The sequence below is a fragment of the Capsicum annuum genome, chromosome 4 (genome assembly GCF_002878395.1).
Source record: "Capsicum annuum cultivar UCD-10X-F1 chromosome 4, UCD10Xv1.1, whole genome shotgun sequence".
Lineage (NCBI taxonomy): Eukaryota > Viridiplantae > Streptophyta > Magnoliopsida > Solanales > Solanaceae > Capsicum > Capsicum annuum.
The window spans coordinates 13575144-13596981 of NC_061114.1; the positions used below are offsets into that span (position 1 = coordinate 13575144).

A 21838-nucleotide genomic window follows, 5' to 3' on the forward strand; every position below is an offset into this window, starting at 1 on the left:
CAATTTCAATATGTGAGCTAACTTACAAAGCCTTGAAAACAGACTCTGACAGATAAAAATGCAAGGAAGACCGGGGACCCTTTTGTTCTTCTATCGTTGTTGCTCAAAAGCGATGATGATACACGATCTTGGAGAAAGCAAGAGTTTGATAACATTTTCAGATATGATGAATATCAATTTCAATATGTGAGCTAACTTACAAAGCCTTGAAAACAGCCTCTGACAGACAGAAATGCAAGGAAGACCGCGGACCCTTTTGTTCTTCTATCGTTGTTGCTCAAAAGCGATGATGATACACGGTCTTGGAGAAAGCAAGAGTTTGCTAACATTTCCAGATATGATGAATATCAATTTCAATATGTGAGCTAACTTTCAAAGCCTTGAAAACAACCTTTGACAGATAGATATGCAAGGAAGACCGTGGACCCTTTCACGGATCCTGCACGTAGCAGGAGCTTTTTAGAGCACCAGGCTGCCCTTTTTTTGATTTTTAAAAATATTTTATCATTATCATATCATATTAATTTGATATGATTCGATATATTTAAGTTCGCTACGGTAAATCGATCACAATAGTTTTGTATGACGTCGAATTATAGAGAATAAATAGTTTGTGCCTTAATCAATTACATGGAAAGGACGTGTCAATCAAGATAGATCCATCAAAGTTCCAATGAATTTCCTAGCTGAACTACACCAACTCTCTTCGATACACACCTCGACGTTGACTAAACATAGCAAGTTTTTGTCATAATCACAATATATATACAATTTATATGCATATTTTATACACAAAATTACATGTATTTTATAAAATTGCAATTTATATGCATATTTCCGATCACATAACAATAACTACTTTATCAGTTACTCCAAGACTTGCTTTCCTGTTGATATAAACTATGCTTAACTAAATATTGATTTTGCTCATGTTTATCTGGTGCAAACTCTATTTGAGATATGATAGTTTTGAAGCTTTTGAATTTTGTTGTATTGATTTATTTGCATTTCAAATCAGTGACTTTATTAAGGGTATCATAGCGTATAAGAATAATATCGAAGAGAATGTATGTTAAGGTTGAGATCATTTCTTATTCGCTATTTTAAGGTAGTTCTATATTTTTATTTGTTCAGTATACTAAAAATATTTGTACGATAATATTTGTCCAATTTAAATAATCATCGATAATTAATTACTCTTTTGTGTTCATTTTATCTTTACTATTAAATGGTCTATTCATCACCCAAAACATTAAGTTCATCATATTTAAATGATCATATTATAAAATTACTTTATTATTTATTGTTTTTCAAGGTGTGCTAAGTTACAGATATACAAGCCAAGATAGACGAAGGGAGTAAAATATTTAATTTTTTTAATATAGCCTACCAAATGACCTTTACTAGTTTTTCTTGATTCGATTATTTTTTGGGGGTATTTTAGATGAGATTTTGAGGGGAAAAAAAAAAGTAAAAGTAAATGATATGGATAAGAAGATAAAGTATGACTATTTCAAAAGTATACAATTATTAATTATTAATGCATATGGAAGTATATTAATGAAGAATGTCAATTTATATACAATTATTAATTTGATCCATATTGGATAGCAACTACTTGACTTCTTCATATAAATTTAGTTTGGATATTTTCAAATAAAACTTTGATAATGAAAAGAGATTTTTTTTTTCTTTCTAGTGGCCAAGGGAGTATTACAAAAAGAAAATGAGTAAAGAGAATGTTCAATAAGTGGTGACTATTTTAGGAGCTTGGTATGGTAAGGTATTCAAAAATTTGGTTTATTAATTTTGATTATAGTTGAATATTTTTAAATTTGATTATATCATATAATATATTAATAAAAATCATGACTTCGAATTTTTAAGAGACATTTCAATTATATCATATTAACATTTTACAAATATGAACACACTCAAATGAAAGTAGAAAACAACTTTTCTTCATTAGTCAAGTAGTCAACTACGTAAAAAAAGATATCTAATTGATCTCTAATTAAATACTTTGGCCAAACATTCATGATATTTCGATACAAAAATCTTTTAAAATACAACTAAATATAGTATCGAATGTCATAATACTCGAAATACAATATCAAAATTTCTTTTAAAATACATACTAAATGCAATATCAAATAGCATAATACTCTAAACACAATATCAAAAGTTTTGATAATAATTCAATATTTACTAAACTAAGCATACCCCTACTATAAATTCTATTTCCTAAATTAATGGTATCATAATTAGGATCATTTACAAGCTTTTATTTAATATAGATTGTCAACGTTGGATTTGGTCATACTTGATAGTTTAAATTTTTGTTTTTTTCAAATTGACACAAATAACAAACTTAAACAATTTGCCTCTTATTCTATGTTATATATTAATATCATTCAAAGTATTTTATTACCTATCATGTAACGCAGCAACTTTAGAAAAAAAGTTCATGCTTACGTTGACACCTAATCTAATCTTTATCTAAAAGATTTTATTAATTTCTATTATATCAAGAATTTTTACAATATTAATCTTACAATAATTGCTCCGTTCGTGTACCTCACTCCAATGATATAGTTTTATAAAATTACTTCAATACTATAAAAAATATGCATGAACTAATAAATATTTTTGCATATTGAATAACCTACATTTACAATAAATTAATAATGTAAAATCAATTTTGGAGCTACACAATGCATGGCCCCTTGTCACCTCCTTCTCTTTTCAATACATTGTTGTTCATCTCTCTTTATTAGATCATTATGAACTAAATGGACCACCATATATACATGTGACATGTTACTCTAAAAAATAATTTTTTTATTCTCAAATTTTTCAAGCTAATATTTCAAATAAATAAATAAATAAATAATATACACAAAACATCATGAGTTATCAAGAATTAATTCAAGAAACAATGCAAAAATTAGAATGTTATGCCTCGAACCAACATATAGGATATGACCTAGAAAATCATATAATTAAAATCAGTAGTGGACTCAGAATTTGAGGATAGTGGTAGCTTAAAAAAATTAAAAACTGAAAATAATAAAAATTTACCTCAATGAGGTTCAAACCCGAGGCATCCCTTTCAGTGGAGAACCTTAAAGTCAACTTAAATGTCAATGTGCACAATCAACTTTTTATTTTAGTAGATGCTTTTATATATTATATACCTATTTTCGTATATTTTCTATGTAGTTTTACCTATTCTGCGTTGAGTTTAGTGGGTGCCGAAGCACCCCACAAATAAATGTAGATCCGCCCTTAATTAAATTTATACATTTAATATCAAAGTGAAATGAAATATCAATTGTTTGATGTTGCCCCTGAATATCTTAAAATCTTGATGACGATACTAAAGTACACATTAATAAGGTGCTCTACAAGTTTTGGGCGGCAAGGACAACAATGAATGCACAACAAAGTTTATGCAAGAGAATCGCTCCAGCCACTCCAATCCATTTTCATAGCCATTCTAGGCCTGACAATGCTTGCTCAACAAAATTTCAACTAATTCTAGAGTTCATTTAAGAATCGGATAATAAAGACGATTTGAAAGGTTTATCGGGGCTGACTCTTCAAAGCAGGCAACTGAGGCATACAAGACATGGACCTCCATCCATGACAATGCATCTTGAATCCAGTCAAAATGTCTTTTGTTAATAAATCATAAATCGAGTCAACTGATTGAAGGTTAAAGATTTCATGAGGTAGTGAACCAAATTTACTACTCCCATTCATCTATAACAGAAAACAATTAATGAGTCTTGCCTCCTTCTCCCATATTATTTCAACTTCATAATCTTTTTGTAGCTTTGATTAGTTGTTTTATTATAATCAAAACTATTCTTGTTAACATTGATAATTGAACATCATACTACAATTACTATTTGAAAAATCATTGAAGAAAAATAAAATCCAAGATTGCTTAGTGCAATATGAAAAACAATAATGAGGCAAACTTATTGCATCAAGCAAGTTTAGACGATGAAGGACAAAAAGTTTGAATCACGATCTTCATATTTTTAATATTGAAGATGAAGATAAAATTATAATATTTCAAAAATAAATATTTCACTTCAAACTTTATGTATAATAGTATTTTTATTACACATTTAATTACTTTTAATGACGTGACAGTCCAAGAAGAAAAACATGAAAGAGCCAATTCAAACTCAAACAAACTCTGCTCAAGCTCAATTTTACTTCACAAATCTCAATTGAGTTCGATTCGACTTCACTTGACTCGACGCCTAAACGTAATCAAACACATAAATAAGTACACAAAGGTTATAATAAAGTCCTCACTAAATATTACAAAGAGAGTTCGATAAATATTAAATGAATAATTAAAAAATTTAAGAGATCAAAATTATTAAATATATACATAAAAGAACTATTTTAAACCCACTCTCAATTTTCTCCCAATTTATTATAGTAAATTTGTTTTTACACTCGAACTACGATCTGTTTTGATTGACTATTTGAGCTTATAATAAATTATATATTTTTAATTCAAATTTTGAAAATTAAAATTGTACATATTTATTTCCAACAAATTTTCATTCATGGAAAATAAACTTCAACCATAAATAAAAATATGAAGAAACAACAGTTTTATTGATAAACGAGGTGGTTATAAATTTGTTCCTCCCTTGATTCTTCACTCGATTTTCTCCGTAATTCGAGGACCGTTAGTGACGTTTTTCTCATTCTTCTCTTGATTTTTTCTGTAATTCAAGGGTTGTTAGTGGCCTCCCATGATTTTATGGGATATTGGAGGTCCTGATCTTTTTACGAATACCCATCTGTTTCAGGAAATATGTTGCCCTTTAAATAAGCGGGATATAGGATAAATAGCCTCCTAGAATTCTAACAACAACATAATTTGGATTCTCTTGAAGAGTAATTTTAGATGTCTACAATATTTTCAAACACACTTTATGTAAATAAATTAATTACTTAAAATATATTTCCTTTTGCTTAAAAACTAAACATGCTTACCTTGACTCTAATTCAGTCTTTATCCAAAATAATTCAATTTATGTCCGTAAATATAAAGATTCTTTTTACAATATCAAAGTTATGCACCTAATTGCATTAAAAATGTTGCTTATCCACATGTTTCAATAAATAGATATCTATAAAAATTCAAGTTATCCAAATTAAACCAAAAATTAAATATCACTCCACTCTCCCCAAGTTTTTCATACATTTCTCTTTAATTTCACCATGAATCAATTCTTCAAGAATTCAAGATTTGGTTTTTGGGATTTTCAGTCTATGTAATATACACACAATATTACTATAATTATTGAGCTTTACACAATCGAATTATGATATATTTTGATTGAATACCTGAATTTATGATAAGTAATTAATATTATGCACTTTTTAAAAAAAGAAATTATACACATTTTCAAAAGCCTTTTACGTAAATAAATTAATGACATATAATATGCTAGCGTCTTTAATAATCCCATAAAACTTAACATGCTTAATTGCTCACATTGAGAGTCCGTTTGGATAGGATTAAAAAAACACTTTTTAGCTTAAATGATTAAAAATTTAAATAAGTGCTTACAAATTAAATAGATAAATGTTCGGATAGGAGTGCTGAAAGTAAAAAAAACTTCAAATAAGCATTTTTTTTGGTCAAATGATTTAAATATTCTTAAAGTTGTTAACACCATAAGTAAGGTGAATTATTTATAATTTTAATTCTAATAATTCAGAAATAATTTCTATTTAAATACACTTTCAGCATAAAGTGATTATGTGAAGTCAATTTATAAAAATAAGTTATTTTTTATTTTTAAATATGAAAAATAAAAATTTTAGGACTTTTTTTATATAAAAATAGTATTATATTGTAATATTGCAAACTTGCAATAAATCTCCTGTGCAACGATAGACTCACTAAAAACAAAAGAGAAAGATGAAGAAATTGGAGGAAAGAGACGAAGAGAAGCAGTCAAGAGATTTTTTTTTTTTTTTTTTATATTTAAGAGCTATAAATTAAGGATATTATTAGAATTGGAGTAAAATATAAGGGATAAAACGATAAATATTTTGATCAAAATTAAAAGAATTTTAATTTAAAAAATAAAAACTCACTTTTTATTTTTTAACCAGTTTTTAGGCTTTTTAAGCCTTTTTTAATATTACCAAACATCTAAAAAAAAATTTAAAAAATAAATTAAAAGTTAATTTGATCAAATTTTAATCCTATCTAAAAATTCTTACTCTGCTATAATCCTTTTCCAAAATAATTCAATTCATGTCCATAAATATAAAGATTCTTTTTTTTTTTTTTTAAAATTTTTACAATAACTCAGGCACCTACTAAAATTTACATTTATTTTAAAGATTAAAGATTATAAATCACAATTTTACTATAAAGTCCAAATTATCACATGTAACCAAAAAGTAGACAATACTTTTCTCTTCTATTCTACTGTCACCATGAATAAATTCTTCAAGAATTCAAGATTGGTTATTGGTATTTTCAATCTCAGTAAAATATACCCAAAAGATACAAAATCAACTAGACAATTATGTAATCTTACTGATTCTTGGAAATCAATGGATGGTCTAGTTAAATGTTCTGCAAATTTTGAACCATTGACACCTTTAAGTTTCTTGGAAAGAGCAGCTAATGTATTTAGAGATAGAACTAGTGTTGTTTATGGAGAAAAATTGAAGTATAATTGGGAAGAAACACATAATAGGTGTGTTAAACTTGCTTCTTCTCTTGTTCATTTGGGAATTTCTCATGGTGATGTGGTAAGTTGTTTGGTTTCTATTTTGGAAAATTTAATGTTATTGATATCTTTTGTGAAGTTAATGTATTTGGTTTGATTTGACAAGGAATTTAAGAAAGAACGACTCTTTGAGAAGCTTATGTATTTGGTTTAATAGTAGTGAGGAGTGCTTTGATTGTATATGTGCTTGTAGTTTCTTGTAGTTTTTGTTCGTAGTGTTCTGATGATGTTTGTGTTCTCAAATAGATAGTTTATAGTATTTATTCTGTTGGTGTTTTATTCTTGTATTATTCAGTGGTGTGTTATCACATTTTGTTGTTTATTTTATATTTTATATTTTTATGGTGTATGATATACTGTTATTTATCCTGAATCGAGGATCTATCGAAAATAACCTCACTACTTCATCATCAGTAGTGGTATGGGTGTCATTTGGGAACTTGTCATGGAGATGTGGTAAGTTTTTTGGTTCTATTTGGAAAAATTAATGTTATTGATATCCTTTGAGAAGTTTCTGTAGTATTTGGTTGCGTTATGTGGTTGTTGTAAGGAGTTTTTGAAGTTTGTGATCTTATAAGTAGTTCTTGGTTTCTGTTTAGAAAATTTAATCTCATTGATATCTTTTGAGAAGTTTATGTATTTGGTTTGATTTTACACAAAATTTAAGAAAGAATGACTTTTTGAGGAGTTCATGTATTTGTTTTCCATCCGGTGTTCGGTATACGCATTGGAGTTCCGACTAATTTGGATGGCGCAGTGCCAGAACTCATTCTGGGGTGAAGCTCCCAATAGAATTTTCTCCATATCTAGGGCTCGGATCCGAGAACTCTGGTTAAGGGTGGAGTAGTCCCATTATGTATTTGTTTTAATAATAGGGAGGAGTGCTTTGTTTGTATCTGTATTTATAGTTTTTGTTTGTAGTGTTTTGGTGATATTTGTGATCTCGAATAGATAGTTTACAACATTACTCTGTCAGTGTCTTATTTTTTTTATTATCTCGCGTTGTGTTATTCCTTTTTTTTAATTGTTGTTGTTTGATATACTGTTATCTGTCCTGAGTCGGGGGTCTATCAGAAACAACCTCTCTACTTCATCTGAAATAGTGGTATGGACTGCGTACACTTTACCCTCCCCAGACCCCACTTGATGGAAATACACTGAATATGTTGTTTTTGTTGTTGTCTATCGGAAACTGTTTTTCTATCCTAACAAAAGTAAGAGTAAGATTTGGTACATTCTATCCTTGATAGAACCTCTTTATGAGATTAAACTGATTATGTTGTTGTTGTAATGACTTTTTGAAATTTGTGATCTTATAAGTTTAGACATTTTTTTTCTATGGGCTATTCTGTTAGTGGAAAATTTATTTTGTATCATTTGAGAAGATTAACAATTAGTGTAGCATAAATTTGGTTTGATACGGAATTTAAGAAAAAAAGAAACTTTTTTGTTTCAATTCCAAGAAACCTTTTTGTTTAAATTCCAAGTGTTTTAGTTTCACTGTACACGAAGTTTAAGACTGTCAAGAAAAATCTTTTAGTTTTGTTCTATTTGAGACTCAAAGGCGGTGCCAGGATTTGAAGCTTATGGGTTATTAATTCTGATCTTTTAAGTTATTGAGTTCGAAATTAATAATCTGAAGATATTAAATGAATTTTTATGATAAAAAACAATATTTGAACCAAAACTATTGGTTAGTAATCTATTTTTATCACTTTAAGAAGTTTACAATGTTAGAAAGTTTTGAATTTTTGATGTTGACTTGCTACCTAATAGAATTAAAGTAGAAAATTTTTCTGGGGTAGGTTTATTTCATTTCTAGTATGTTTTGTAATTTGAAAGACAGATAATATATTTTGGGTTATGGTAGAAGGATAGTAGGAACGGGTGCGTCAGTGTTAGTAGGTAGGAGGACTTTGTTACCCGTGTTAGTAGCTATAGTACTAGTATTATTTCAGAATGTTGTATTACTTGTGAATCTTGTCTATGGTATTATTGGGTGCGGTATGTATATTGTATCTTATCCTTTTACTATTCCTTTTCTAGATCATTTTATCTTGAGCCGAGGGTCTATCGAAACTGCCTCTCTATCTCACTTCTGAGTTAGTGGTATGGATTGCATACACTTACCCTTTCCAGAGCCCACTTGGTGGGAATATACTGGAGATGTTGTTGTTGTTGTATAACCCATTAATTGAAATTAATCGAGCTGGCTATATATGGTCCACTATGTTACTTAGACTCTTCAAAATGTTGCCGCATCGGTGTGGGAGCTTGTCTATGCACTATAACCAATGAGTTGCAATTAATCTAGTTATCTATATCTGTGTTATGCTTGGATTTGCTAAAATGTTGCCGTATTCGTGTCGGACCCTCCAAAAATGCGCTATTTTTGGAAGATCTGATATGCATCCGGGGACATTTTTTAGGAGTCCAGCAGCAAAATATATGGGAGCCTGTCTTTGCTCTGTTGCATATTTACCTACATTATGTACTTCTTCATTTTTATAGATTTGAAGTTTTTTTCTGTAGGTTGCAACTCTGGCTCCTAATGTACCAGCAATGCAAGAGCTACATTTTGCTGTACCGATGGCAGGAGCGATTCTTTGTACGTTAAATACACGCCATGATTCAGCTATGTTATCGATACTTCTGATGCATTCGGAAGCTAAGGTCATATTTGTGGATCAACAATTGCTCGAAGTTGCTCGAGGAGCATTAGCTCTTCTTATTGAAAAGAAGCAGAAACCGCCTCTTCTTGTTGTGATCCATCAATCTGATGATGACTCGTCTGCTATTGATAACGTAAATGTTCGCGATCATGAATATGAAAGTCTCGTCAGAAGTGGGGAAAGCGATTTTTCTATAAGGTGGCCGAGAACTGAATTTGACCCTATTAGTATTAACTATACTTCAGGTACAACTTCGCGTCCCAAAGGAGTTGTATACAATCATAGAGGTGCGTATCTCAATACAATCGCGACTTTTTTGCTTCATGAGATGAGTATGTTCCCTGTGTATCTGTGGACCGTTCCAATGTTTCACTGCAACGGTTGGTGTATGGCTTGGGGACTTGCAGCGTTGGGTGGCACGAATGTTTGTCTTAGAAATGTCTCTCCAAAAGACATATTTGAAAACATTTTGTTGCATAAAGTCACACATATGGGTGGTGCACCAGCTGTCTTGAACAAGATTGTGAATTCGCCTCCGTGTGACCTGAAGCCACTAGCTCACAAGGTTAGCATTATGACAGGTGGTTCACCGCCTCCACCGCAAGTCATTTCCAAAATGGAGAAGCTAGGGTTCAGCGTAAATCACTTATACGGACTAACAGAGACATACGGTCCAGGTACATATTGTTTGTGGAAGCCCGATTGGGATTCTTTGCCTCCTGACAAAAAATTTATACTGAAAGCCAGACAAGGAGTGCAACATCTTTGTTTAAAAGAAGTTGATATACGCGATTCTACCACCATGGAAAAGGTTCCGGCTGATGGTAAGACAATCGGGGAAATCATGTTTCGAGGGAATACTGTGATGAGCGGATACTTGAAAGATACAAAAGCAACAGAAGAAGCTTTTAAAGGCGGATGGTTTCACAGCGGTGATCTTGCTGTTAAACATCCCGATGGATATATAGAAGTTAAGGACCGGTTGAAAGACATTATAATCTCCGGCGGAGAGAACATAAGCACAGTTGAGGTGGAAAGAGTTTTGTATAGTCATCCAGGAGTTCTTGAAGCAGCAGTAGTCGCGAGACCAGATAATCACTGGGGGCAAACACCTTGTGCGTTTGTGAAGTTGAAAGAAGGATTTAGCGTTGGCGATCAAGAAATTATCAATTTCTGTCGGGATAATTTGCCTCATTACATGGCACCCCGTACAGTCATATTCGATGATATACCTAAAACTTCGACAGGCAAGATACAGAAATTTATCCTGAGGGAGAAAGCAAACGCGTTGGGCAGTCTTTTCTAGAATGAAATGAAGCAGCAGCAGCATTTGCTGAAAAATCTATGTATCAATCCGTTGATAATTGGTGGTAATGACAGTCCATTTGTGTCTCTAAATTTATGTGTACATTGTCCTGCAAGTGTTTGGGACATACAACTAAACATGGCAATTGCCTCATCTGAACACTTCCAGAAAAACACATAGCAAAATCAATGACGGAGCCAGGAATTTTGCAAAGAGCGTGTAAATTTTCTTCTCAGTTGCATTAAGGGTGTGCAAACTTAAATACACTCATAATAGCTATCGTGTTGCCTATACACACAACATAATTTTCTGACGAAAGTTGTGCACCTGACCACCCTTTGATATAGGCAAGGGCGGACCTATAGCCAATCTTTTGGTGCTCCCGCACCCGTTAAATTCGACGCAGATTAGGTATAATTATATAAAAAATTTATAAGATTTGATATAAGGTCTAGAAAAGCACCTAGTGAACCAAGAAGATAGCTGTGTGCTTTAGTTTGCAGGCGAAACTTTAAAACTTTTTGGGGCAATATATATGTTCAAACCTTTTAAGCACCCACGACCCCAAAATCTTAGGTCTGCCATTGGATATAGGTGGCTCTCCCCATGAGCAAAACCCGATCCAATTTATCATAATCGATTAAGCAATATGTTAGAAAGTACTTGAAGAAATGAAGTTCAGTTATTTTTTATCTGATAGAGATTGATTTATGGTCCTAGTACAGATGCGAATTCAGTATTTAAACTTGACAAGTTATTGAAGTAGTAATAGTCTATGTTGCTCGGACTTTTCAAAAATGTCAATAGCTGCGTATCAGATTCTTCAAAAGTAGTGCATTTTTGAAGAATTTGACACGAGTCTAATGTATTTTTAGAGAGTCCAAGCACCATAGGTAATAGTCGTAAGGCCAGACAGTCATCGGAGACAAACCCAATTATTATTTTAATTACATGATAAAAAATATAATTAAATAAGAATAAAGTAACTACTTACCTATTTAAGGTACAAGAAAATTAATACTAATAGTTGTAAGTCTTATTGAGTAATCATAGTACAATGCATTATATGCTCAAATTGTAAGAAAGAATAATAATATAATATTTTAATTTGATTTTCAGTGATATTTGAACATCCTAACATTCACCCTGACCATCTGTACTCTTCAATTTGATAAAGGTGTGCCTCGTGAACCCTTATTTTTGAAAATTCTCGTCTAGACAATTAAACGGATGCATTTTCAAAGTTGGGCCGTTTACGGGGTCAACATAAATCAATTTAAGATATCTGTGAATTTTCAAAGTTAGAGAACATAAAAGTTGGATAATGGACCCATCTCTTTGCCTTTTTCTCCACTCAAATACTAGATTGTGAAAATTATCTCCTATACAATTATTGATTAAAAATTATAAATTTTATCAACACTTTTAGATAATTGCATTAATAAATTTTTAATTGCAAGTTATAGCAACTTTTTAAAATATATATATTTTTTATTTTTTTTATAAAATTCGGTATTTTATTTTATACAATAAAATTAGTTCCCTCTATATAGGATAGTAGGGCCTTTGAGCTGTAGGTGACAAAAATGTTTGAAAATAAGATGTAGATGACTCAAGTCTTAATAATAGAGTGTAGGTGACAATTACTTTATTATGGATTAAAAAAGTTGGGTGAGTTTGAGAATAGCCCACAAGTTTTTGAATTCACACTTTGATCCAAATGTTTACCTAATATAACAAAAAACGGAGGAAAAAAAAGGCGCGTTTCTCTCTCTTCATATCCATTGTTGTTTTCTCTCTCTTAGTGATTTTTGTTGTTCATTGTTGCGGTTGCTTTATTCATCATCTTCTGCTTCATTATCATCATCTTCTACTTCATTATCATCTTCATCTTCTTCTTGTTGACCATTATTGTTGTTGTTGTTACCGCTACTATTGCTATTTGACCAATTCTTAGGTCAAATTTTGTTTCGTACATCACTTTCCACTTTGACATTACTTCATAGGAGACTTTGGTAAGTCAAATTATGATTTTTAGTTGAATTTGTCATCTGAGTAACTGCTATTGTGCTGTTTTTCAACAATAGATAGCACGCGAATTTGAATGCAATATAAGAGCCATCTGTTTAAACAGTTCTATCATCTGTTGCGACAGATGAGACATTTGTTTCAACAAAAGACTCGTATATTGAATTCATGTTTATGGTTCTATAGTGCCGTAACATGAATCGAATAGATGGGTCATCTATTGCAACACATGATCCATCTATTGCAAAAGATTAGTTATCTGGTGCAATATGATAAATATTTATTGCAACAGATTAATAATCTATTGAAACAGAACCTGAACTCGATTCTAACAGATGTGTCATCTGTTGCAACAGGGTAAATATCTGTTGCAACAGATTAGTAACCTGTTGTAATAGAACCTGAACTCGATTCCAACAGACGGTAAATATCTATTGCACTATATTAGTAGCCTGTTGCAATAGAACCTAACTTCGATTCCAACAAACACGTCGTCTATTACAACAGGTAAGTCATCTGTCGCAACAGGTTAATGTAATACCCCGAGATTCCCAATCGATAGTAGAACCATGCTTCAAGCTCATGAGAAATAAATTCTAGTGATTTGGTAGTTTTATGATCAAGTTTGATGTATATTAAGGCCTCAAATACATCTTAGCTATTAGACGACTCAAAACATTCCTTACCGATTGAATTCTTGGGAAGGATATTGGTATAGTCAACTTCAAATGAGCATATCTCTCGTTATACTACGATTTTTTAAGCTCATGACCCACCAACAGATAGATAATTGAATTACCTTTCCAATGATACCAATTTTATCCATATTCTATATAGGAGCAAAAATTTATACTTATTTTACTTCAGCATGTTAGCCTGGCAACTGAGTGACGACATGTCCGACGGGCTGTCACATATCTGACGACTTATCTGCCCAAGTCATCAGACTTAGGCAGAAACCCATCAATTCCAGCTTCCAAGTGACGACCTGAGCTGATGGGCCGTCACATATCAGACGGCTTATCAGCCTTGGTCGTCAGCCGAGAATTTCAGCAACTAAGTAGCGGTTTTGTAGGGGTATTTTGGACTTTTCCTTTACCTTCCATGACTTAAATCATCAAAATCACGTACATAATCATCATATATCAGTTTTAAAAATCCTTAATCCTCTCCACTCTCAAGAACAAAAAAATTAGGGTTTCCTCTCAAGATCATCTCCCAAGAACAAGATTAAAGCTCTCTTTCAAGAAAACCAAGAAATTATCATTCCTAATTCAAGAAATTCTTTTTCAAGATTCAAGCTTTTGAGGTATGTTAGATGTTGATTCTTGGGTTTCTTTCACCGAAGAAGTTCAAGAATCTTTTTTTTTTTTAAATTCAAGATTATATATTTACGAGATTGTCATGATTTTTGTGAATAGAAATTGAAGTTCATGTTGTTGATGAGTTTTAATTCATGATTTGATTTCAAAGGTCCAAGCTTTGATCCTACTATGTGATGTTCATGATGAAATCCCTTCAAGTTGCATGATATTGATGTATTCATGATAATTAAGTATAGAATCTGTGGTATAACCAAAGCATGATCCCCATATTATAATCAGTAACAGATTCAGCTCAGTCTAGTACGATCTAAGAATCAATTTTGTATCTATTCAGTTGGGAGTAGGATTCAGCACCGAGTGAGGGCAGGGATGACGGCTTCCCTATTATTTTAGGCAGAGTCATTAAACTCTATAACTGCGCAGCCAGTGCAGGATAAAGAGTCACCCGTTATATTAGGCTTGACTACTTCCTAGGGGTTACCCATTATATTAGGCTTGGCTCCACCCAGGTGTCACCCGTTATGATAGGCTTGGCATCCTGGTTTTGTAACGCCTCAGAAAATGGGTCCCGGAGCGTCACACGGTGCTTGAGGCTACGAGTAGCCCCAAGCTAACCCTTTGAGCCATTTTCATTTAGTTCAACACAAATCAACGGGATTTCCATAAATAACCCTCAAATATTAACAGAGTAATCATCATCTAAGAATAAAAGAATTTCAGAAAGATAACAAAATACGACTTATTAATCAACTCCCAACATCTATACTAGTCTGACAAGCCTCTAAGAAAATCAATAAAACTAGCGAGCCATTGAGACATGCCCCAACTGGCTCATACTCAGTTATCAAATGTAAATAATTCCGTAAAACCAACATCAGACATCACGTCCTCGGAACATGAGGACTCACCACAACAGAGAATGTAGAACAGCGTGCCTGAAGAATCACTGTCGAACCTGAAACTGAGCACCTGAACCTACATTCCAAGAAATACAGCCCACATTCGAAGATTTGGGTCAGTACCATAGAAAGGCACCGAGTATATAGGGGTGTATGCAGTTGTATAAATATCATCATCATAAATATTTATAAGAAATATGCAGGATGTATGAAAGACTCACATAGCCCGAAGAAAATCATCATAATCATGAGAGGATGAAATAAGTACAATAACACATGTGAGTCACATTAAGAAGAGATGGCAGTCGTATTTTCATAGGCTCTTGAATGACGAAGGGGATAGAGCTATTGTGTTAGGGGAACTGGAGCACTCAGAGGAGTGTCGGGATTTTAGCTATTGTAGACGTTTTAAGGTAGAAGAGGTTAGACAGGCTGTCCGCAGGATGCGAAAGAGTAGGGCGACGGGGCTGGATGAGATACCGGTGGAGTTTTAGAAGTTCGTTGGAGAGGCTGGTGTAAGGTGGTTGACTGGATTGTTTAATGAAATCTTCAGGACGGCAAAGATGCCCGAGGCGTGGAGGTGGAGTACCATGGTCCCTCTCTATAAGAATAAGGGGGACATTCAGAGTTGCAATAACTATAGGGGGATTAAGTTATTGAGTCACTCTATGAAGATCTGGGAGAGAGTGGTCGAGGTGAAGCTGAGACGGATAGTGTCTATTTTGGAAAACCAGTTCGAATTTATGCCCGGCCGCTCGACGACGGAGGCAATCCACCTGGTGCGGAGGTTGGTGGAGCAGTATAGGGAGAGGAAGAAGGATCTGCACATGGTGTTTATCGACCTGGAGAAGGCATACGACAAAGTCCCCAGGGAGGTGCTTTGGAGATGCTTGGAGGTGAGTGGAGTACCGCTGGCATATACCAGAGTAATTAAGGATATGTATGATGGAGCGAAAACCCAGGTGAGGACGGCGGGAGGAGACTCAGAGCATTTCACTGTCCTGACAGGATTGCATTAGGGATCTACTCTTAGTCCCTTTTTGTTTGCGTTGGTGATGGATGTGTTGACGCGGCGCATTCAAGGGGAGGTGCCGTGGTGTATGCTTTTTGCAGACGATGTAGTGCTGATAGATGAGACTCAAGGGGGTGTGAATGACAAATTAAAGGTGTGGAGGCAAACTCTTGAGTCTAAAGGGTTCAGGGTGAGCAGAAGCAAGACAGAGTATGTGGAATGCAAGTTTAATGACGTGAGGCAGGAGAATGAGGTAGTAATGAAGCTGGAAGCACAGGAGGTATGTAAGAGGGATAAGTTCAAGTATCTTGGGTCCGTGATCCAGAGTAACGATGAGATTGACGAGGATGTCTCGCACCATATTGGGGCGGGTTGGATGAAGTGGAAACTCGTGTCGGGGGTGCTGTGTGATAAGAAGGTGCCGCCCAAGCTTAAAGGCAAATTCTACAGGGTGGTAGTCCGTCCGGCCTTGTTGTATGGAGCGGAGTGTTGGCTAGTTAAGAACTCCCACATCCAAAAAATGAAGGTGGCAGAAATGCAGATGTTGCGCTGGATGTGTGGACTGACTAGAGGGGATAGAGTTCGGAATGAGACTATCCGGGAGAAGGTTGGTGTGACTTCAGTGGAGTGCAAGATGCGGGAAGCACGATTGAGATGGTTCGGACACGTGAAGAGGAGGGGCATGGATGCCCCGGTCTGTAGGTGTGAGAGGCTAGCATTGGATGGTTTTAGGCGGGGTAGGGGTAGGCCGAAGAAGTACTGGGATGAGGTGATTAGGTGGGACATGGAACAGTTACAGCTCACCGAGGACATGACCCTAGATAGGAAGGTCTGGAGGGCGCGAATTACGGCAGAGGATTAGGGCCAGTTTGGGTCGCTAGTGTAGGGAATTTCTTGGTGGGGTTTTTATTCCTGTTATGATTCCGTGTTCCGTGTTCCATGTTTTATTACGAATCTGTGTGCTTTCCTCTGCTTTCCTCTGTTTTATATTACTTATGGGTGCCGTATTTATGTTATGTAATCTGCTTTTGTGCTTTACTATGTGTTTGTGCGGTATCTCGTGCCTTGAGCCGGGGGTCTATCGGAAACAGCCTTTCTACTTCATCAGAGGTAGAGGTATGGACTGCGTACATCTTACCCCCCCAGACCCCACTAGGTGGGAATACACTGGGTTTGTTGTTGTTGTTGTTGAACACATGTGAGTCATCATATAATTTGTCAATCACTTTCAGTTCATCAAGAATATCAATTCTCATAATGTAAATATCATTTAAATCTTTCGAAAGAATAACTTTCACAATTCCACTTTCAAATCACTTCACCATTCAGCATAGACACAAGGAAACACACACACACTGGGAGAGCCTATAACCGACATAAACCATATGAGCTACATGGAGTCCAACGTACAACCCATGTTGGGGAGAGCTGTCCTATCCTTGCCATCGGAGTAGTACTATTGATATCAAATCCACACAAACTAGTGATCACTATATAAATTAGCCCCAGGCTCACTCCTACGGGGGCACGTAGTTCTAGGGAAGTAAGGTCGCTTTATACCTCCCACTCGGTGCTAAAGATTTCTCTCGGACTTAGCTCAGATCATTTCAAAGATAATCCACAACAAAATAATTTCAGTACTATATAAATATACATCGGGAGCCATCATGCTTCCCATCTATCAAAATCAACCACGTTGTGGATTTCTTACACACTCGAGTTCAAAATAACTCCATTAAGACCAAAAGGTCAAATCATTCAAAATATCTCAAATATTCAACATCAACGTTCTTATAACACACACTTTCTAAAAAAATACAATTTCCAATGGGGATTCATGACCCAAATATCAAAATCATGATAAATATCGTTCAAGATTCATGCTTTATATCTCCACACATGTAAATTTATCTTTCAAAATCATAAACATCAAGATTTCATAATAATCATCATAAGATATGGGTTCATGCTTCAAATTCGTAAAAATCAAATAAAAATCATGCCTTTGTAAAGAAAATTACTTTTGAGCACAAGAACGAAAGAGAGTTCTTGTTGAAAAACCCCACATACCTTGAATGATGAACTTTAGATCGATACTCATTTTTGAGATGTTAATCGTGCCTTTGAATGATGGCTCTTGCAGTTCTTGAACTAGGAACTTGGAATCTTGAATAAATTTGCAGAATTAATGGAGAACTTTGGAGGTTCTTGAAGTTGGATGTAGGAGCTTAGGGTTTTCTTTTTGAGGGAATTTGATGAAATATAACATATAATGCTTCTAATAGGCTTTAATATAGGGTTTGAATGGATTTTGGGTGAGGGGGAATGACCAAAACGCCCTTAAAAATCAAATAATTCTTGAATCTGTCCTTTGGTGGACTGTTTTGATAGTCTGAAGTAGATCAACCATAACGTTTTACTCCGATATCCAAATTGGATGAAACCAATTTAATTATAAAGAGGACTCTCATATATTTCCGTTGATATATAGTATCTCACCCAGATCATTGTGTACGAGGAGTTATGATCGTTTGAAGTTAACCCAAAAATTTGCTTTTGATAGGCTGGAGTAGATCAACCATAACTTTTTGCTCCGATAGAAAAATTGGATGAAACCAATTTCATTGGAAAGAGGACTCGCAGAGATTTCCGTTGATATATAGTAGATCACCCAGATCATTATGTACAAGGATTTATGATTTTTTAAATTTGGAGCAAAAATACGCCAAGCCTCAGTACTTTTTCCTGCATATTTTACTGTTCACTACTATTCATGGTTCGATCGAAATGTTCATAACTCATCGCTCGGGTGTCCGTCTTGGATGATCCACATATCATTGGAAAGCTTATTCTATAATCTATGCAATGGTGGGTCATAATCTAAGATATTTCACACGAAAAATTTATAATTTATTCTAGAAGATAGAACCCAGCACGTTTACGCACAAAATTTCAACGAAAAATTTCCCGGGGTGTTACATCATCTCCCCTTGGAAACATTCGTCCTCGAATGATGCTAGACATGCCAAGATTAGACAAAGAATAGAACATACAGATAAAACCATTCGTTAGACTCATCACCACATCGTTTCTCACTCCGAATGCAACATAGAATGCATAAATTCAAGAAACTACAGTTGAACACATAATAAATGACAGTTGAACTGCTGCAACTTTTAGCAAAAGTGCATGGTTTAGGAAAGAACGCTACCTTCGGCTTGATCGGAGTTTGTGGAAAATAGGTACGGGTACTTGGATCGCATATCCGCCTCAGCTTCCCAAGTTGCACCCTCAACAGATTGGTTTCACCACAACACCTTGACTAAGGGAACTTCTTTGTTCCTTAGTCTTCGGACACTGAAATCAAGAATCTCAACAGGAATCTCATCAAAAGAAAGATTTTCTTGAATGTCAGAACTCACAGAGGAATCCACTACCACAACATCACTAATATGCTTTCTAAGCATGGAGACATGGAATATTGGATGAACAGAGGACAACTCGGAAGGCAGCTCGACCTCATAAGCTACCTTACCAACACGGCTAAGAATTTTGTAAGGATCAACATAACGGGGACTAAGTTTCCCCTTCTTTCTGAATCTCTTCACCCCCCTCATGGGTGAAATTTTCAGATACACTAGGTCACCAACTTCAAACTCAAGGTCTCTTCTTCTAACATCAGCATATGATTTCTGACGACTCTGCATAGTTTTCAACCTTTCCCTAATCAACTTAACTTTTTCCATAGCCTCAAATACCAAATCAGGACCACTCGCAGCTGCTTCACCCACCTCGAACCAACCTATGGGTGATCTACACTTCCTCCCATATAAGGCTTCAAATGGAGCCATGCCAATACTAGAGTGGAAACTGTTATTGTAAGCAAACTCTATCAACGGTAAGTGATCATCCCAACTTCCCTTAAAGTCAAGTGCACAAGCTCTCAACATATCCTCTAAGGTCTGGATGGTCCGCTCTGCCTAACCATCGATCTGCGAATGAAAAGCAAAACTCAAAAGCACTTGGGTACCAAGACCCTTCAAAAAAGCTTTCCAAAATTATAAAGTGAACTGAGTACCCCTATCCGAAATGATAGACAAGGGAACTCCATGTAGTTTGACTAGCTCTCGGATATACAATCTAGCGTAATCCTCAACAGTATATAAAGTATGAACAGGTAAGAAATGAGCAGACTTAGTCAACCTATCAACCACAACCCAAATGGAATCATGATGGCATTGGGAAGGAGGTAAACCAATCACGAAGTCCATATTTATCTCTTCCCACTTCCAAGTGGGAATACTAAACTCTTGCATCATACCACCAGGTCTTTGGTGTTCAACCTTAACCTGTTGGCATATTGCACACTTAGCTACAAACGCTGCTGTATCTTTCTTCATGCCACTCTACCAATAGATTTCTCGCAAGTCTCGGTATATCTTATTGGCTCTAGGATGAATAGAATATCGCACCCCGTGCGCTTCAGCCATAATTCTCTGTCTCAGATCATCAATATTCAAGACACACAACCTACCCTGCAATCTCAACACACCATCTCCCCCTTGGTAGAAAACCTCTACTTTTTGGTCTTTGACTGACTCCTTCAGTCTGACCAAACTAGCATCTAAGTATTGCTTTTCTTTCACTTCCAAAACCAAGGAGGATTCGAAACTACTCTGAACCCGTATACTATCTTCAGCAGAGTCAAACAACCTAACCCCCAATCTAGCCAAATGATGTACATCATGAGCCAACTCTTTCTTACCTTCTACCACATGCGAAATACTACCCATGGACACTCTACTTAGGGCATCCGCCACAACATTGGCCTTGCTCGGATGGTACAACACACTCATATCATAGTTCTTTAACAATTCTAACCATCGTCTCTGCCTAAGATTTAATTCTCTCTGGGTAAACACATACTGCAGACTCTTATGATCAGTGAAAACATTAACATGGACACCATACAAATAATGTCTCTAGATTTTCAAAGTAAACACAACAGCAGCCAACTCAAGGTCATGGGTGGGGTAATTTTTCTCATGGGGTTTAAACTGTCTAGAAGCATAAGCTATCACCTTACCCTTCTGCATCAATACGCAACCCAACCAAACTATCGAAGCATCACAGTACACCACAAAACCATCAACACCATCAGGCAAAGTCAAAATAGGGGCTGAAGTGAGTCGAGTCTTCAACTCCTGAAAATTTTTCTCACAAGATTCAGACCATAAGAACTTTACTTTCTTTTGGGTCAAACGAGTCATAGGAGACGCTATATAGGAGAAACCCTCAACAAAACGGCAGTAATAGCCAGCTAAACCCAAGAAACTTCAGATATCAGTCAGAGAAATAGGTCTAGGCCAATTTCTAACAGCTTCGGTCTTTTGGGGATCAACTCTAATATCCTCGGAAGAAATGATATGACCCAGAAAAGCAACTGAACTTAGCCAAAACTCACACTTACTGAACTTGGTAAATAACTTGTGATCTCTAAGGGTTTGCAAGACAGTTCGAAGATGATTAGAATGTTCATCCTCACTACGGGAGTACACTAGTATATCATCAATGAACACTATGATAAACATATCCAGATATGGTCTGAACACTCGATTCATGAGGTCCATGAAAGTTGCTGGGGCATTAGTTTACCCGAAAGACATAACAAAAAACTTAAAATGGCCATAACGAGTTCAGAAAGCGGTTTTTGGGATGTCACACTCCCTAACTTTGCGTTGATGATAGCCGGAATGAAGGTCTATCTTTAAGAAATAACTTGTACCTTGCAATTGGTCAAACAAATTA

The 21838-nt window shown here is 34.8% G+C and overlaps 1 protein-coding gene across 1 annotated transcript; it reads left to right on the plus strand.

Moving 5' to 3' along the window:
* Positions 1–6417: 6417 nt before the first annotated feature.
* On the plus strand, positions 6418–10979 carry LOC107868233 (isovalerate--CoA ligase AAE2). The gene is made up of 2 exons (XM_016714863.2): positions 6418–6810; positions 9321–10979. Exons 1-2 carry the CDS (start codon positions 6490–6492, stop codon positions 10764–10766), a joined length of 1767 nt encoding a protein of 588 aa, XP_016570349.1. The 5' UTR covers positions 6418–6489; the 3' UTR covers positions 10767–10979.
* The last annotated feature ends 10859 nt before the right edge of the window (positions 10980–21838 follow it).

Bases quoted from the DNA above. Each gene is read 5' to 3' on its own strand.
- LOC107868233 (XM_016714863.2), top strand. From the start codon at position 6,490: ATGAATAAATTCTTCAAGAATTCAAGATTGGTTATTGGTATTTTCAAT. The intron at 6,811-9,320 runs GTAAGTTGTTTG...TTTTTTCTGTAG, and splicing joins GAATTTCTCATGGTGATGTG to GTTGCAACTCTGGCTCCTAA.